The sequence below is a fragment of the Formica exsecta genome, unplaced genomic scaffold (assembly GCF_003651465.1).
Source record: "Formica exsecta isolate Colony F162 unplaced genomic scaffold, ASM365146v1 scaffold1159, whole genome shotgun sequence".
Taxonomy (NCBI): domain Eukaryota; kingdom Metazoa; phylum Arthropoda; class Insecta; order Hymenoptera; family Formicidae; genus Formica; species Formica exsecta.
The window spans coordinates 102,517-122,749 of NW_021848498.1; the positions used below are offsets into that span (position 1 = coordinate 102,517).

At 36.0% G+C, this 20,233-nt stretch overlaps 1 protein-coding gene and 1 long non-coding RNA gene across 2 annotated transcripts in view; one reads left to right on the forward strand and one right to left on the reverse strand.

Annotated features, from left to right (window-relative positions):
* The window catches only part of LOC115238881 (UDP-glucuronosyltransferase 2C1-like), a 44,714-nt gene that overhangs the window by 9,193 nt on the left and 15,288 nt on the right, over positions 1 to 20,233 (forward strand). Inside the window, exon 3 of the mRNA XM_029813027.1 lies at positions 7,317 to 7,536. Within this exon, the coding sequence (XP_029668887.1) occupies positions 7,317 to 7,536 (220 nt within the window). The remainder of the gene's footprint in view (positions 1 to 7,316; positions 7,537 to 20,233) is intronic.
* On the reverse strand, positions 7,437 to 10,464 carry LOC115238887. Its single transcript, XR_003884557.1, has 3 exons — positions 9,944 to 10,464; positions 8,978 to 9,083; positions 7,437 to 7,564 (listed from the first exon to the last, which is right to left on the reverse strand). It is a non-coding gene; the product is annotated as an uncharacterized LOC115238887 (long non-coding RNA).

Here is a 20,233-nt window from a genome sequence, read left to right on the forward strand (position 1 = left end):
TATTATTTTTGTAGAATATATTTGTTTAACTTTTTTTGTTAAAATATTTTTATAAGATTTTTATTTTCAATAATTTATAATAACATTATTTATTATGTTGCTCATTAGTTAACCCAGACATCATTATCACTCAATTGTTATTATGCATAAATCGCAATATATCTGAATTATATTCATAAGAAGTTCGTCAGAATTGTAAATATGATATTTTATTATGTTGCTCATTAGTTAAGTAATGCAAAGGAATATGCATAATATTCCTTATCTTTGTGCTATTTAACATTATTAAAATATGTAGAACAAAAAATATAAAAGCGAGCTAATTTTCCGCTAGTCAATAGTGATTATAATTCATGCGATAATATTTTGAAGGATTGAATTTTAATGCACAGTTATGTAAAACGTCGATTCGTCAACTATCATAACCGAGGTCTCTTTGCGCTAACAAACGCAATATCAATCGCGTGACAAATTCGCGTGGCGTCAATTGCGGTTGCGGATAATTCCGCTTCGCGACAGTCATTTCCGCGAGTCGCGCTCTTTTATAGTAGAACAAGCCGCGCGCACGCGGATTTGCAATGGTAATGCGCTGCTAAAAATTTCACCGGGTCGTTTTAGATACCTTTTGACATATTTTATTGTCCTCGCACTACGCGCGCACCCTCGATGATCGACGGCTGCACCTGCGGCGCGCGATTTTATTTTTTCCCTTATTTTTTTTGTCATTTTTTTGCCTTTTTATCGCGTTGTTCGCGGTTAAACTGTACTGACGACGGAACGGGATGGAAACATCCCGTTCGTCCGCTTCTTCCGGTTTCACTGTTTTCTGTTCATAATAATACTCCCTGTTACCCCGAGCCGGCTTTACGCGTTTTCGTGAAACACGATTTCGGTAGTAAAGTTATTTTTTCGAAGGCTTTTGTAATCGATAATCCGCTTACTGCGTCTTTTTTATCTTTTTATTTTTGTATTAGTTATCTTAATGGTCAATAAATGATAAACATATTTGAAAAACATTTATTTGTCGAAAAGAGATCGTATCAATTTTTTATGAATAATATTATATAACTGGTTTTATAATAATGATTGAGATAATTCAACTTGCATAATATAAAATTTTCTTTATTCGTTATAATGATCAGATCGAATGTGTCATTGTCACATTGATTATTACGGCTTTTTGTTTGGTTACGTAACATAATCGTCATCGTAATTCTATGCTGAATCGGATTGTCTTTACAATTTGTGAGCGCATTCCTATCGATGATACTATTACGCGAAATATAGACCCGCGTGCAAATGTAACAATACGCGATCGTTACAACCGCAGCCGCGCGTCAGCAGAAGCTCTCTGAGAATGATATTGCTTGAAAAATCAGTACTTTTTTATTGTCTTCATTGACTTGAAAGTATGTTGTTTTCTCTTCTTTTTAAGCGTATACAAAATAAGCGGAGACTGGATTAATAGTACGGATAGCTGGTAAAGTGAATTTATTAATATTTAATATTGTATGTGTGTATTATTTTAATACACAATTTAAGATAATATCAAATTACCGAATGATAAATGAAAGAAGAAGCGGCTGTTTAAAATTTTCAATTCAGTCATGAAATGTCTTCAAATCGTTTGAGATTTGAGATCTAAAAAAAATTAAACTCTAGACACGTGACATACATCATGCATAAGAATTATGCAAAATCACGCATGAAAAACAATGAAATAAGATACGTATTATGAGATTATCTCTACTGCAGATTATCTCTATGTGTGTGTCGGGTATGTGTTATTCGATCCGCAAGCGTCCCGAATAAACGTGTTTATCAGCCATGACCGCGAGAAATTGGAATACTTCCGGAAAGAGCTGGGATTCTCTGGTAAGCGAACGCGGTGAAACTAATCGCGTTGAATCGCGGCGAAATCGGTCGATGCGCGCGAAACATTGAAAGCAGCTTTCGAATCCTCGAAATTGTACGGTAGCTACGGTATGTGCTATTTGGCCCGGGCCACGCGGGGGCGAGCGTCAAATAGTTTTGAACGTCCGAATCGAGAAAGCCGGCATATTTGAGCAGCTTTTGGTACTCCTGAAAACGATTTGCGCCAATCTGGAATAATGATACATCGAATGTCGGGATAATTGGCACCGAATTTGACGCTGGAAATTAATGAATTACCAATATGAATATTTATGGCTTTTATATAAGAGAAAATGAGCGCGTTTATGAGAGTTTTAATAACTGAAAAATAAAATGCCTTCTAGAATTCTGTCGAGAGAGAAGAAATTGCTCGATAAAAAGACTCATTTTTCGACAACCGTCGTGTAAATTTATTTACCCGATAACGTATCCCGAATATTTTGGCAGTTTTGCCTAGATCATTCGCTTGTGCGGGGAGGGAGGGACAGTGCGCCTATTATGTGTTCGCGGAGATGGAGAGAAAGAAGGTAAAAGCCGACAAGAACGCGAGCTAGAAGGCGAGGAGACTGCCGCGAGAATTTTCGCGTAAGCACTTTTGCAGCTCGGCCTCTGTCGAGTGAAACGACTTTAATTAGGCAACTCGCTAACGACCCGACGGCAACATAAATCACCGTTAAAGCTCCCTCGGCTACGCCAGGAACCACCCTCGTTCTCGTCTTCTTGATCTTCCTCTCTCTTTCTCTCTCGGTTTCTCCTACGTTTGCCACCATGTCACTCCTGCTCCTTCTGCTCGTCGCGACGGTCCATCATCCATGGTGAGCGTAACGCTCCGTTACTTTATTCCGGAATATGTCCACCAATGAATTACTTCTTTCGAAATATTGTAAAATGATAATCCGTACTGTTTCCCCAAACAAGATCCCGCACATCGCCATTATTGTCTTTACAAAGTATATTTATTTTCTAAGTATTGTTAATTAAGATTCAGGAATTTATTATACAATGTTTTAGATTTTTAGAAAATATGAAGAAATCTAATAGAGCTAGCTAAAAAATTAAAAAAAAAAAATAGTTTCTTACGTAATATATAATACATGTAAATATATTCTAAAAAGTATTTTCTTTACATTTGAGACATTCTGTATTTCTCTTCTCTGCAACTAATAATAAGACAATTAGCCTTTCTTTTGCACTTTGCCCCAAGACTTAAGAGTGCTTTTTAAATCGATTGCAATGCAACGTTCTCACGCACGCACGCATGCATGCACGAGCTATTTATGGAACGATTATATTGTATCTTAAGGCCATTGGTAACACTTGTTCTTTAAATATCTTTTTTACAATTCCTTTCTTTAGAATTTTCATGATGAAAACAAATAGCTACGTGTGCTATTTTCTGCTCAGTAATTATGTAATCGCGAATATTTTTTGCACCCGCTATTAGGTCGCAATTTGCATAAGACAATATTTTTTTCTGTCTCTCTTTTTCTCCCTCTCTGTGTCATTTGTTAATGTTAAACATTTACAATTGAGATTCTTCATTTAATTACGTGCGCGTTTGCTGTAATTGATTAATTATCCTAATTATTATATCTACTTATTGCCATCACGTTTATGTATAATTTTGAATGTAACAGTCAACACGCATACACACAATATTCATGCTTTTAAAGCACGCAGCTTAAATAGAAAAGATCTAGTTTAGATAATTTGACCAGAAAATTTGATAAAAGCATTTAAATCAAGCTTCTTTTAACAAAGCACAAATTTATGAGATTAAAAATTTATTTCCTTTCATACTCATCTCGCTTTATTTATGTTTTTATGTTATTCATACTTGGCTGTATGAATATAAAAAATGTGATGTAAAATTACATTCTCGCAATATATTACTTGAAATAAAATATGAGCTTATCTTTATTACGCTTAGAATCACAATTGCAAAGTTCATATGTGCCTTCAGACTAACGATTAGATTATATTTTTCTTGACCTCTTTTTTATCTTATCTGTTTTTTTCTTCGCTATTTAATGTGTTAATTGGAATTCTCTTTATTTCTCTTATTTTTACTACAAAAACTCACGAATCGAGTAAACATAGACGAAATTCGCAATCAAGGTCTTCGCATACGCGATCTCTAATCTTATCGTCGGCGTTCTCTTCTTTCGAATGTGTTCTCCATCCACATCGTCGAAAATTGCTTGCGTATCCCGGGGCAAACCTGAAACGAGTTCCAGAATCGCTCATCGCGTCTTCGATTTCGACATGATGCGTATTTCTGTGCACGTTCGAGCGTAAACAGTGATTTCGCGAACGGAGGAGATATCGCTGTCTTCTTATCGGACTTCTGCGCGTATATTCTGCGAATATGCATTTGATTCAGCAGGTATGAAGTACCGGAGAAAAGATAAGTAGAATAAGAGAATCTTTTTCCAAAATTTTCTTTTTTGAAAGCTCCATCGTTGTATTCGGTCGCATATTTGTAACGAGTTTGTAACGAATCGTGCAACTTACATCGAATTTGTTCGCTATTAATTGCGCTCGGAAAGCTGTATTTAATAACATAATATTATTACTACGATTCGTCAAGCTTACGAAATTGATAAAATCATATGACGAAATAACACCATTATGAAATTGGTGTGTTGTGCAGACTTTCGCTATTACATAATCATATACGCGCGCTAATATTCTTTTAAATATTTACATCTAATATTTTTATATACATAATATAATATAATAAAACTAATAATTCTTTATTAAATGTGTATGGTCTGTATATTATATATTGATATTATAATAATGTAATAACAATCTTTACCTTAATTCTCTCTTTTCTTGACTATACTTAGAGACATTCCTGTATTTCGGAACATAATCTTGCTAAAACTATGTTGTAAGTTGGTCAGACACTACGATCGATCGCTTTAATTTTATTATCTCACTTCGTGACTGCCGTACCTTGATCTCTTCTCTGTTCTACTTCTTTTTCTTTTGCTCGCTCTTTCCTGCTCGAAGCTACTTCTGTATTTTTCGTGCTCTTTCCTTCCTTATTTTCACGAACCCTTCGAGATCGCGTTACGTTCTCTCACAGTTTCTTTTTACTTCCTATCTTTTATGCAATACTAGAGGTACGTTATATCCCGAAGTTAGAAAATTCTTGAATGAGAGAGAAGGATTATCTTTAACTTGTGTTTTAATTGGAATATCGATCGCGTTAAGAAATATGTAAAGTACTTTTCCTTTATGGATATACATAAACTTGTTAACTTGTATTACCAACTTTTTCAAGACAGAGAATGGGAGAAATTATTAAATAAAGATGCATTAATATAATTGTTATATTCTTAACGATATCTTTTTTTTTTTTTTTTTTCAATAGTTGTGATATTGAAATCTTTGTGCAAAAGAGCTGTTCGATTCTTGTTAATGTTATCTTTTCTAACCGCGCGTCACATGGCTGCGGATAGCATCCATTCGCGTGCAACGCGGCGCACGGAGATGCACGATGGATTTTATATCGCGCGTGATTTACCACGCGATGGGGATGGAGGAAATCTCAGACGCGAATCTTACACGGCGAGAATTTTCTCTCTCTCTCTCTCCGATTTTTCGTTACCGGCCTATTTCACGCGCGCGCGTCGCTGGCAAAAATTCAGGCCAGACCGATAGATATCCCTTGTCACGTATCGACGTGCACCAGGAGAGATGATACGGATGCATTGAGAGCGATGCGAAACCTCGAGATGAGGCGCATCTTTTTCCTCGACATGGTGCGTGGAAATATATTCGTGCGCGATGTGTGCGGATGTGTAATGTAAATCCTCACAAATATCCGCGTAGGTCCTCTTCCATGGACCCGTGTTGTGGCAGGCGTTGGCGGTAATGGAATTTGACATTAGGATCGACGCGGTCGTTGTACGGGAAGAGGAAATATAGGCAGCTCTACAAGAGAGAAAGAGAGAGAGAGAGCGAACGAGACTTTTATCGCGAATACTGGTGTTCGTCGAAAATTCCAACCGCGAGTGTTCAATATTGTGAATGCGAGATAACATCGTACATGCGTGTATTTACACGCAGAGGGTAAAAGAAAGAGAGAGACAGAGAGAAAATATAAAGAAAAGAAAATATAAAAGAGATATAATATCTGTGTGTACGAAATTACTCGAGAAGAATTATTGAAATGATAAAAAAATATTAATTTGACAATTAATTAATAATAGTGTATTTGCACTTGCAGATTTTAATAATATTTTGTTTTTCTTTTACACAGAAAAAAATTGTAATAGGAGGATTAATAAATAATCACCGCAAAAATCTCAAAATTTGATATTAATGGACACTAATTAAGTTCTTTCAGCTTACAATTAACGGAAAGCGTTGTCTCATTGTCCATTAATTATACAGAGTTATATTAATATTTATTGTACATGTAACTTTAATAAACACAAAATATGGTGTAAGTGCAAGGATTATATTAGCAGATATTCAGATATGGCATGTAAATTACGTGAAAATTTGTATTTCCATTTTTTAATTACCATATTACTCTACTTTCAATTTTTCTTTTATATTCCTCGAGCTATAATCTTTTTTTTTGTATGTATATAAATCAGAATGGCAGACAATAGTAATTGTAAATTTCTCTTTTAAGTATTTGATACTATCTGCAAAATATAGTGATCACGAAGGAATACCCTTCTTTGCCTCAACATCTCTAATGTCCGAACTGCGATTATTATCGAGGCAATACGCGGTTGTTAATGGATTAAACTCGTAATTTGCGTCACAATCAATTATGAATTATCGAATCGCACCCGTAATTTGCCTATTAATTGCATTGTTAATTATAGATTTTTCGTTATAAGTGCACGCGCGGGACGGCGAATGCATGCGTAATTAATCAATTAAGGATTGTCGCGCGAGCGGAAGATTACGTGCTCTTGGCAATTCCATTTAGGGTCAGAGTCATTTGTAACGGTCCGTTACGTGCGTTACGCGTGGCTCTCTGTAGCTCTGACATTTTTAGTGCAAATTGCGATTTGAATATTTTGTACTCGCCATTGGCTTTGTAAATTGAACCGTTGTTTACAATGTCGTTAAAAAAGCTTTTACATAGTCCGCTAAAATACCAATAGTATCGCTATTAAATTAAAACAATGCTTCAATTGATTCAAAAGCAATAAACAAGATTAATCATTTTCATTTTCTTTCATCTACTTTAACTTCCATAATTTTTAAACGTCTTTTATCAAGATTCGTTTTCTTTTCTCTTCTGAGATTTTTTTTCTAATTTCTTTTCTAATATATCTAAAACCTTTTGTAATATCTTAACTTATTAATTATAATTAATAATTAATATTTATTAATACTAATATATAATTATCTTATTGTATTTCCAGATCATCCAAATATCAAGTGTTACCTGGGTCACGGCGGACTTCTTGGACTCTCGGAGGCTGTCTACATAGGACTACCGATGATCTTAGTGCCGATATTCGGCGATCAATTTTACAATTCGGCTGCAGCGAAGACCAGAGGTGCCGCGGTAGTACTCTCGTTCGATGATTTGAGCGAACAATCATTGAGACATGCTTTGGACATTTGTTTTAATAATACCAGGTACGCTACTGTTCAGTTTCTTTCAATCCTAGGATGAGAAATTTGCTGTTAGCTTTTTTCTGGCTCATATAAAGATATAAGTATAGATATATGTTAGAGAAAAAAAAGGTAAAAACAAATTTTTTTTTTTCAAGAAAATCTTATCGCAAATATATATATATTTTCTATTACATTGACGAATTATAAATCCGCGATAGTCTCGATCCATTTTGCGATAAGTTTTTTTATTATCGGCAAAACCGAGATTAAAACCGTCGCAAGATTAACAATTTAAATTCGTTATTATTATTTTATTCGGAGCATATCTGAGATTAACTTCTTCGGTAGACATATCTAATGAATGCAGATTTTCTGGAATTTTGCCGATGTATTTCTAGTGCAGGGTTACTTATGACAGTAAGTTTCCATGCCACTGATATCGATTACGTTAAAATTTCTCACGCGTGAGATGTCGTGGCGAAACGGAAAGCACGGAAAAGGATCGCAGTGAAAAAAAGGAGAATCGCATAATCTGTGCGGATATTCGCTCCGTTGAATATCTCACGAGCCGTCCGGATATACCGGATATCCGGCAAGTGCATCGTCGTTGCAGTGCGCAGCCGAGGCGCCTCGTTAATCCGTAGCGCGGCTCACTGGCGTTCCAACCCCCTTCTCTATTCTCTTTTCTCCTTGTCTCCTTTTCTACTTTTCTCATTCTCTCTCTCTCTCTCTTTCTTTCTCTTCTCCCCCGGTTTTCAATCCCCTTCATTGGTATCCCTTTCTTTTTATCTGACGCTGTATACCGCTGTCTCGTTCGTTCTCCAAGAAGATAGACAGCGTTGAAAAGAGCAAAAGGGAGAAAAGAACCATTGATCGGAGGGCACGGTGTATCCAGCACTCTTGGCGTAGCCCTCCGGCAGGCAAATTTTTTTTCCTTTCTTTCGGCACACCGTCACTCCCCTCGTTGCAAATTCGAGGCACGAGTCGCGGAAAGAGCGAACGTGTTCCCCGGATGGTTCTCCGGCACTCTTCATCCTCTCCCTTAATTCTTTTTTTCTTCGTCGATCGACGAACAAGCGAATGAGCGAACATAGCTGCCTCTCGCACGCGCGCATCCGGCATGGGAAATCGCATGGGAAATTTCGCGAGCATTAAATGTTTCACGGGGGCACCGAATCAACGGCGCGCCGTCGATGACGACGACGAGGCGAGGCCGAAATGAAATTTTACATTATTCAACGCTGCCTCCCCCAACCCATCCTCTTCCTCTCGTGCCCATCTCACTCTCTCCTCTCGCCAAGTACGGTCAACTTGTTAACCGCACGCGCCCTCGTTACCGAGCCAACCGCGAACTATAACCACTCTCCATAGTATACTCAGGGGTGTCGAACGCGTGAAAGATCGGTGAACGGAGGGTAACGAAGGGATCGGTGTCCCGTGGGATAAAGCGAAGGAACTATACCTTCGTTTATTTGACGTAATCAATTTCTGTAGAATTTTACAACGATGGCGATTTCCTACTTTGTAGAAGGCCCAGAAGAGATTTGATTGACAACTGGATTACAATTCTAAAAGAATAAAGAATAAACGCTTACGAGTTAAACGTCCATTAAACACGAAGAAATTAAATGATTTTATTATTTTTAATATTCTAATTATTTAGTAAAATTAATTTAATTTCTGAGATTATATTTATACTCGCAAGTTTCTGCGCTTTGAGAGATAGCTTAATTATAAAAAAAATGAGCATTCTCATTTAATTGCTAGTTTTCTTTAATGAATATATATTTTAATGCGCGAAATTCTGTGCCATTTTATTTTATTTTTATATCTTTATTCAATATTCCTTAAAATTTAAAAATGTGATATATGCGTAAAAACAATATTCTGCTGCAATATATAATTAGATGCGGAAAGAATATGCGTGCAGTTTTAAAATCTTGACACTTGTCATCATACTTTTCTGTGAAATTTCAATCCGTCTGTCTTTGTGATTCTAATAGCGCTTCTAAATTTATCATTATCATAAACTGTATGTATGCGGTTTCTATTTCCCTTTTTAACATGAAATTTGCATTTTACATTATGTGTCGAAGAATGACATTATATAATAAGTATGCGTGCATACGCAGTGTTTAAAACGCTAGCGAAACGCTAGATTTCCAAAGAGACCATATTCTTTTTTTTTTCAAAATTATTGTATTTTGCTATTTATACTATATTATTAGAGAAAATATCAAACATGTTGTTTAGAAGATGATTAATACGTTCACATAACTTGACACACATATTCCCAATTTAATGAAAATTATGTTTGCGAGTTATTCATAAGAATCTATTGCTAATTGTTAGGGCGTGTTAAGGAAAAAGAGAAAAACTGAACCCTAACTGAAACTTAATCCTAACAAAAACTTAACTCTATTTGTACCGTGGTTGATGAGATGAGGGTCGCAAAAGTTACAATCCCGTGTTACAATTCTCCTTTTGTCTTATCCAGGTTTCCCTGCTGCATGATTAAGTGTTTTTCGATACGTCGGAATAGATTTATTTTACATTGCGTAAAAAATATAAATATATATAAATGTCTATTCATCTATCAACTGCAGGCATTGATGACGTGGATGTAGCGAAGTAATTGTAGAAAATTACAAAACTAATAATCGTAACTGGATACTGTACGATTATTATTTACGATATCCTACAATTTATCAGTGTGGCAATCGCTTTTTACGATACTCTTGCGAATTTTCCATTGTGAGATCGTTATGAAATATGGTACGTTTAATTTAGCGAAACGAGGCGGCGCCGATGTATATCATCGTGCAAAAATTCGCGAACCGCTAATTACCCTGGAAATGGCCAACAATCGTGAGTTTATAAGGAAATTACGTTCTTTCCTCCTCTTTTACGGAACACGTTTATGCAGAAATTAATTCCAAGGTACCCCATTTACATTCACGATTATCAAATGAAATATAATTATCAACGTTATATATTATCGCAATTATAAATAAATAATTAAAACATTTTATACTATATAAATATTAAAATCGAAACTAATTAAAGCAGTAGCGATGAATTTATCGAAGCCACGGTTACATATGCAAATCTAAAATACGCGATAATAAATTTGTGATTGCGATGCTAAAACGTGCCTAATACATCGCGGTGACAACCGATACGCAAATTCTTTTCGCGCGATACACGCTACGGTGACGCGCGAATAATCCGCTCGAGCGAGATAAAGCTGGCTTAATAAATCAGAGCGGATATGAAATTGTTGCGCCCGGCTGCTCGTTTTCGCGTCGTACGACACTCCTTAACGTCGGTGTAATCACGATGTCGCCGGATTTACGAGCCGGCGCGCCTTGGACCTTTAGCTAAGGATTCGCTAAAGTTGGGCGCAATATATATACCTATATATATACACGCGCGATTCCAGTTTCATTATAATACCGTCCGCAGACACGAATTTATCCACTCGGCCTCTAGAAGACGATTCTCTAAGTTATAATCCTTTATCTTTTGTAATTCTGTCTGTTGGGATTATGAATATAGAGGGAAATTATAATAAAATGTGTAGTATCTATAGATATTATAATAAAAAAAAAAGATATATATATATATATAAAATATTAGTTATAATTTCAAATTTTTATTAATTTATTTATCATGAAAGATTTCATTTAACCATATTTAAATTGGTTACTTTGAAGGCAGCAATTTAAAAAAGGAATATTTAAACTGAGATTTAATTTTTCATGATTATATATTATTGGAAACTTTTCTAAAGTTTCTTGCATTGTAAATTATGCATTATCTTGCATTGTAAATTATTTCTCTGAGTCAACTCTTGATATGTAGAGATATAATTTAATTCTTTTTGTACTTATCAAGATTAAAATATGGAATTCCATTTTTGTAATATCCGCGTGGAAGACAGTTTCTAATTTATACAGCTATTCTAACCGGACATGCGTTTCAATGTTTCACATGTCGACAATGCGAAAATGATTATTGAAATGGATCACATGTGCGTCATGCTATTCAATACTCTATGGTGAATCCGCATTGTTTTAGAAAATACGGTGCAATTATTCGAACGTGATATTATATGAGCGAAGAGAATACTGAATTATTGAACGATTTGAAAACGCTGCTAACATCATTTCGCCAATGATGCCGCTGTTATACGGATCCATAACGTGATAATCACCGCGCGGTGCGCATTTACGAGTATGAAATGCATATTATAGTAAAATTGCGATACACGATCGGATACAGTTTTTCTACAAACCATCCCTTCAGTCTTCTTCTGTGGCCGTTAAAAATGTGTGTGTGTGTGTGTGTGTGTGTGTTGCACGGTTTATTTCAATAAACCTCGCATAACGTAATAACGCATGTGTATCTTTGACAGAACCACCACACAATTAAGAGTATCATAGAGGGAGGGGGGATAGTTTATTTTTAAAATATAGATAAAATAACATTTATTTAATTTACTTTCTCCTTCATATACGTAAAGAAAGATAAGTTATCTATGCAAAGATGCGACGGCATTGTTATCTTGGAATTATAATGCGAAATATATTATTAAAGAAATACAAGCGACACACATGGTTGAAAATATAGGACATTTTGTGAAAAGGTGAACGTGTTTTTAATATTACAATTTTGCGTTACAATGACATTCGCTTCGCATGGCAACTAAAATAATAGAAAGCTACGTGTATGATACAGCCTCGATAATGAAAGGAATTAATTAACGGTAGAACATTCGGCAAAAAGTAAATGTTTGATAAGGGAGCGCAATTCGTGGAATGAAATATTTACATTTCCCACCAACTTACAAAATAGTCTGCCAAACCGATGTAATAATGAGCGGAGTAAATCGATTTGATCGAGAGTGCGATTTTGCCCGATTTGTTTGAACATGCGGGTTATTTGTGGGGGAGGTCAATTAATTGAAATTGCGAAAGAATTGTTACGCACGTAATTATTCGATCCCTTAGTTGATATGGAGTTTCGGATTTACCGCAAAATATTTTAGAAGCAGATTTTCTGAAAAATTTAAAATTGATACATTTTTTTCATCACAGAAATTTAATTGAACTCTATTTATTTCTTCTTTTGATTTTTTATCATCTGTAATGACTTTTTTTATAACAATAAGAATATTTTCTCTATACATTCTTTTATTAAATTTCTCTTTGTCCCGATTTAATATAATTGAAAAATTATAAGTGCTTTCATACTTTTATTAAAAAGACAAATCTATTCCAAATTTATTATAAAATCTACAGACAAGATAAAGTATGAAAAGTCTGTGAGACTTTATACGTCCGAAGTAAAAGTCCGTCGTAATTCAAAGAACTTACTCTCGCTTTTAGATAAACGAATCATGAGTGCATTATCAGTAACGCAGAAGTTGGAAAGCATAGTGCAGACCCTTCTCGGGGAAATAAATTAACGATACCGAGTCTGTCCAATTATTTTGCCTCGGCCATCCGCCTGGCCAGAAGAAGGGGTTGTTACGCGACGCCGCATTTTCTCGTTTTCCGCGAAGCGCTTCTCCTCTTTTTTTTTTTCCCTCTCCTCTCTTTCCCGCCAGCTTCTTGGTCTACCTTTGTCGACCATTACATCTCTTACGAGCGAGCAGGTGCGCCGAAGTACTCGTAGGACCCGCACAGTTCTCGTTTCTGCCTCCAACAGAAAGAGTTCCCTTTCCTCTCCCCTTCACCCCTCTTTTCCATCTCTCTATTTCTCTCTCTTGCTTCCGCAAAGAATAAGAGTCCCTAGCACATTTTGCCTCTCGAATAAATCCGGAAGAGAGCCGTGGGTGAGCAAAGGCGGAAATGTCGGAGGGATAGCGGCAGGGAGAAGAAAGAGGGAATTGGGAGATGCTAGGTCGTTGGAAGTGGAACTCGTCGAGCGAAAGGGTTACTTGCTCGTGGGAAGGAGTAAGAACGAGAACAACAGGGCAATAAAGTAGACGAGGTGAGACCGGTAGCGGGGACAGAGAGCGAGAAAGATGACTGCAAAACGAAAGAAGCTGTGTGGGAGAAAGAAGAAGAGGAGAGGGACGAGGGGTGTCAGGCTAACTCGACGACGGAGCTGTACTACGTTATCCCTCAGCCGTAACCGAAGAAGAAGCACAGATAGAGAGAGAGAGAGAGAGAGAATCTGAGGATAGGCAGGAGGGTGGACACGGAAGAAGGGAAAGGGCAAAAGCAGGAAGAGGCTGAAGGTGCCTTACCTCCTTACAAACTGCCGAAACTTTGACTACCGCCGCCCTTACGTGCCAGCTTGCGCTCCTAAGTACATACTATTCCCATGGCTTGCGGTGTGCGTACGTGTGTACGTGTGTTTCTACATGTGCGTGTGCATTAAGTTAGGTCGAGCAAGATGTATAATGCGCGAACGTGTGTGTATATGTGCGCGCGCACGCGCCACCCGGTACAGTGCGCTTAAGTAACGCCTGCGAGTTATCGCGCGAGCTTTACCCTCGTGAATGGGGGTAGTTTGGAGTCGAATTTGATTATGGGTCCAAAGTACTTTCGTACTTCGTGATAGGAGGAAGTAGTGAGGTAAGGAGAAAGAGAAAGAGAGAGCGAGAGAGAGAAAGAACGATGTTAAGGGACTAGTCTCGTATCTCGCGATACACATATTCAACCCCTCATACGTTATAGTTGCGCGGGGTTAGTCTAGTTGGATCGCCATCGTGTCGAAACTCGTTCTTTTCAATGGCAAATCATAAGTTAACCGGAAAACTTAGGAAAGAAAGTTTGTTACGATTTTACGTTTGTCCCATCTTCTCTTTCACAAAATTGAATAAAATAGCTGTGCTGATTATGTTCGGAATGTTGATCTTATTTTAGCGGAATTATAGGACAAATTTGAAATTCAAATAAGAATCGACAGTAAAGTTCTGGAAAATCGCTCTGTGATTGTTTGGTAATTTGGTAGATCTGTGAGATATATATGTGTATATGTGTATAAAGAAAAGTCCAAAAAAAAACTTTTACCGACTTTGACCTAGCTTCGACCATTCATTAATTTGGTATATAAGTTTTTTTTGATAGAGGTTCTCAGCGCAATTTTAGAAGAATTCTCGGCGAGTCTGACACTAGTTTGTATTAATCTATTTGCAATTTTCTCTTTAGTATTGAAGCTTGTTTTCAAAAGACAAAAACTTGTCATGTTTGCAAGAAATATCGCTTATGAATATATATATTGTAGGTCATCCTAAGTATTTTAAAATTAGAATACTTTGATGATAATGTGTGTAATGTGTGTTATAATATTTAATATAACAATTGCTTTCATTTCTATATCATGTGAAAAATTATTTTCAGATTCTTGTTGGTAAAAAAACAATCAAAAGAATTTTTGGCAAGAAAATAACGAATTTGTACAAATCTTTTTCATAATTTTGATAAAATATAAAATAAAAGTATCTCGCAATTTTGTGCTTAATATTGCTTCTCTTCAAGATTATTTAAGAACATCATCTCATAAGCAAAATTGTGATTTTGCAAATCTTTTTCAATGATACAAAATTATATGTTGTGGCAAAAATATATCACTACCGCTGTACTATTACAGGCTGTAAGCTCAAGTTGGCTTATAAGCGCAATCACGCGCAGTGATCTTTGGGGATTGAACGGCCACTTCGCGTCCCCCGCATTTGCAGAGGAATGAGGGACGCAAAGGGCAAAGGAGAAGTCGGAGTTACATGGCGCTGGCACGGGTCACGGCTCTTTCGAGAAGTCGTAAACCGTACTCGAGAGCGTATTACTGTAATACGGTCTTAAGATCGTGCTGATTATATTTATCACTTGTGCAAACGCGCGGATATGTTACCTCCAAGAGTAACGTTGTACTCCAGTAACTGTCTTTTGATCACGATTCTCGCGGATGCTGTGTGGAAAACATTTTGAAGGAATAGTGATAATATGGAATTAATCTATAAATAGTCTTTCTGAATATAAGTGTGATATTCTAAATAATTAATTCATTTGATAAATTTTGGATTAATGTGCGTTTTTTAATATTTTTAATATTTTTAGAGAAAATTAAACATCTCGTTTATTATATCATTTTTAAAGAATGTCTGCGCGTAAAATATTTAAAATTTTAATAAATTAAAAATTTGTTGGGGTTTTTTGTCAATATAACTAATTTAGAACTAGAAGTATGTTTCTTGCCCGGAAAAAATAGACGAATGGAGACATGGAAAAACGGGAAATGCTCACTATTGTTCGAGGCATATAAATCATCTACACGCGATACAAATCACCTGTTTACGCGCGTGACGCAATTGTTTCTGAACACGAGAATGCACGCGCTAAAATCGAGCTTATCTAGTTATTTCCTTGACAAGAATATTGAACCAGAATATTGACAGCAATCTAATAGCAAAGTATTAAGCATCAATCTTAAAAATTGCAGTAAAATGTCAATATCATTAAAAAAAATACTATTTGTTACATCAATATTATAAGATTAATATTGTGAATATGACTCCTTAACAATTAAATTATCTTGCCATCACATTTATATTACATTAATTCAATATTATGAAAGTGATATTTCTTGTTGATGTAACACTAAAATATAAATACCATATATCGCGCCACGATATTATTCAAACGATGTTCATATGGATTGATTCAAAATTAACGAAATGTGCGTATCGCACCGATACTATATCCAGTACTCCGATAGTATCGAAAGAAAGTGTGCCTACTTGTCGGGCCGAAGAGGCAACGCTCGTAAATCAACAGTGAGCGGCAATTAAGGCGGCGCGCGGCACGGAAACGAGAGAAAAAAACGAGGAGGAGAGCGGCGTTTTCGAATCGCTCGACAATTTTACATTACTCATGCATGTAACGTTGTTGCATTCGAAAATTGGGATGGCTCACGCGACGTTAAAACGACTGCGTGAATGTCAGCAGCATTAGTCCCACAGAGGAAAAGAGAGAGAGAGAGATATTGCCCCGTCTCGCTTCACTCATTACTTTACTCGTAATGACAGGGACTGATAATTTTTCGCTCACGTGTCTGGATCGCCATCGTGATCCTCCCTTGGTAGTATAATCCTTTTTTTTTATATAACATCATTCTGTAATAAAGTCGAGACAAAATGTGTTCCCAGACAAATGCCAGAGAAATATCGCGTGATGATAAGCGATGATTAGCGTTACAAGAACGCGGCTTATACACTTACCAACATTATATGTGTATAATCTTTTGATCATAATATATTTAGTAATAATATATACACACACGTTACTATCATTAAAATATATGTAATATTATCGCAGATTATATGAGATTATACAGAGAGAGAGAGTCAGTCGGTTTAATCGCCAACTCGCTCACTGATCAATGTCTGATCATTATAATGGTTGCTCCACTAATTTCCCTATATTCTCAATAATCTGACTACATTGTAAACTCATTAAAGAATCTATCATTAAAATTATGCGATTTAATGCTTTAATATCGCATTTACAATATGTATAATATATGTAATAGAAATAATGTATATTAGTATATGATATATGTAATAGAAATCGTGTATATTTGCATCTGTCAAGTATGCGGTCGTCTATCTTGATAAAACTTAATGGATTTATTGTCTAATCGCCGCATATATATTCGTTATTTCGGTCTGACAATAAAAGATATATCTAAATAAATCCTACAGAACTATTGTGGTTGTAAGAACAAATTCGAACGGGACCGATTAAACGACGATCGCAGACACGTTCGCCGATAATTTCGCGTTACTAATGCCATCAACGCAACGCTCGTTCGTTTTCCTCCATTATTTCACGTGATATGTTTATTTTTGCCTGTACCTGCCTGCCGATTTGTATTCATGTCTGTTTCGCGAATTTGTTGGAATATCGAATACCCACTTGATCGCGTATGTGTCCGTAATTATATCGGTCGGCTAGCTGCGACAACGAAGAGGAAACATTGGCAGTGCGCGGCATTGTTTAAATAATTTTATATTACTAGTACACATACACGCTATTCTCGATGTACAACAATAGACATACAATCCCGGTGCGATTGCGGAATATCCTGGACGGTAGACACCTGCGTCTCGTGTACCTTGTTATTTAATCCTAAATGCATTTCGCGTTATCGTTGCGAGTTAAATGTTGTTTAATCGCCTGGCACTAAATTTAGCGAAACTAAAGAAACAAATTTAAATTTATGTTAAATTGCAGGATATAAAAACTATATTATAAATTGATATTATAAGTTAATTAAAAAAGGATGAAACAAACAGAATAAATATTAGAACAAGAAGTTTGCATTTGCGGTCACCCGAGTCTCGCGATAATTAATTTTTTCTTTTGCTTGAAAAACCATAACAATGATGTCAATATAGAAAGAAAGAGGAAGAGAGAAAGGGAGAGAGAGAAAGAGAGAGGGGGGGGGGCGAAAAGGAGGACAGTGCCGTTTCATATGTAAAATCAGCGAATATTTTGCCGCGGCGAGAACCGCACGTCATGCATGGAACATCAAGAATCTCCTCCTGTGACGTTTGGTGCACGTCGAATCAGTAATTTTTTCTGTTTCTCTTTTTGGAATACCATAAAAATTTTACATTCGACGAATAATATCCTATATTGAACCACCACGGTGCGCGCAATACTGCCGGAATGCGCGTTTAGAGAATCCCGACAAATTCGTGACACGCATCAAAATTCGTCGTTTCATCGCTGTCCACCGATCTCACCAAATTTTTTCTTTTACGCATGCAATCCGACCTTATTTCACTATGAATTGATTGGTCAAACTTATAATTTAGAGATAAAAGAAATTAATAGAGCATATTGCAGGAGAGAAGAAAATCAATCGTATAGTTTTATTATACGATTGATACATAATAGATTCGCTTTACACAATTACATTTCCTTTATTTATTATTCAAATTTCCTCATTAAGCGATCGATTACATAAATAAAAGATTATATTAGTTTATTAAAGAATTGACTCATAAAATAAAATTATAGAACATAAATAAAATTATAGCAGAATATTCCATGTTCAAAAACTGTATCTGATTAAAATATATTTTCTAGCGCGTTTCTAATTATATTCTTTATTCCATTAATATCAAATTATTATGAAATAATTTTTATATGCGAGTCATGATCCCTGAAAATTTTTTAAGAACTTTTGATTTAGAAAATTCGGAAATAAATCTAATAAATGTTCGGTTCTTCGATAGATAATCATAGTCATACATTTACCGTCGATAATCGCGCGGAATTTGTAGACAAATCGCGTCGCAAACTTTGCGGCATGTGGGAGGTAGATAGAGATAGAGACAGAGAGAGAGAGAGAGAGAGAGAGAGAGGGAGAGAACGCTCTCTCGCAAATAATAGTACACCCGCGGTTGTTTAGCGGACATTGTGCGACGTAATTGCTTGATCGAAATGATTTCGCGCGTTCCTGACGAAATTCCATATGCTGCTACGGCCGTAATTCGGTAACCCCGTTATTACCGTGCCGAACGCGGGTTCCGAACAAGCTGCACATCGCCGAACATCCCTCTCTCTCTCTCTTTCTCTTTCTCTCTCTCTCTCTTTCTCCCTCTCTGGGATTGTACTGGTGATTTTATGTCGAACGAGCATGTTCGCGTGAGTTACATCCAGCAGCGTTTTAACTGATTTACGGGCACTCTCTCTCTCTCTTCTTCTCCCTCTCTGGGATTGTACTGGTGATTTTATGTCGAACGAGCATGTTCGCGTGAGTTACATCCAGCAGCGTTTTAACTGATTTACGGGCACTCAGAACACGTTGTGTTAAAATATGAATCTTCAACATGCATTAATCAATGTAAACATTAAATTCATTAAATTAGCATGCATTCTCTTTGCAAAATATTATTTTTGACATTAATATTATTATTATTATTATTAAAGTGTACCATTTTTGATTAAGCACTCTGGTTTAAAAGATCTGCTCAAACACAGATGCGAAATAAAGAAGGTTGTAAAATTTATTAGATTGTTAAAGGAGATAAAGTATAGACAGCTATGTATGTAAATTACACACTCTCTTTTTAAGACAATTAATCGATGAGATCTTTTATAATAAATTTTGGTTTCTGAAGCGTGCTTTCATAGGCGTTGGTAATAAAATTAGTGGTTACATCGGACACGTTCGATATAACGTGCAATTCGATCTGCTCTCAAATACGTTCACCGCATTCGCGTGGGCAGCCTCAAAGGGCATTCATTTTCCCTTTGTACTTTCGGGGCTCGCTTTCTTCTTTTATTTCGACGAAAAGATCATGCGAGTTTTATCTTCGGAAGAATATTCATCTTCTTTTTTTCCCTCTTTTTTCATCTTTGCCGAAAGATTGTACGGATTTCATCTTCTATAGGTATATTCATTTCCGCTTTGTATGTACGCGGAGACTCATGTTCTCTATCCTTTTGCTCTTTGCCACATTTTTGATAAAAGATCGCGCGGATTTGATCCGTGAATAACTATTGAAGGCGGATGTTAACTCTTTTCAGAATTATAAAGCTAAAAAGTCGCGTTTCTTTAACTCGATTTAATGTAAAGATATAATAAATGTTTTTAAGATATACATATATTGTATATTGATATATATTGTAAGTTTATGCATACAATAAAATACAAAATTATAATAAAAGAGAAATATATATATATATAAGAGATT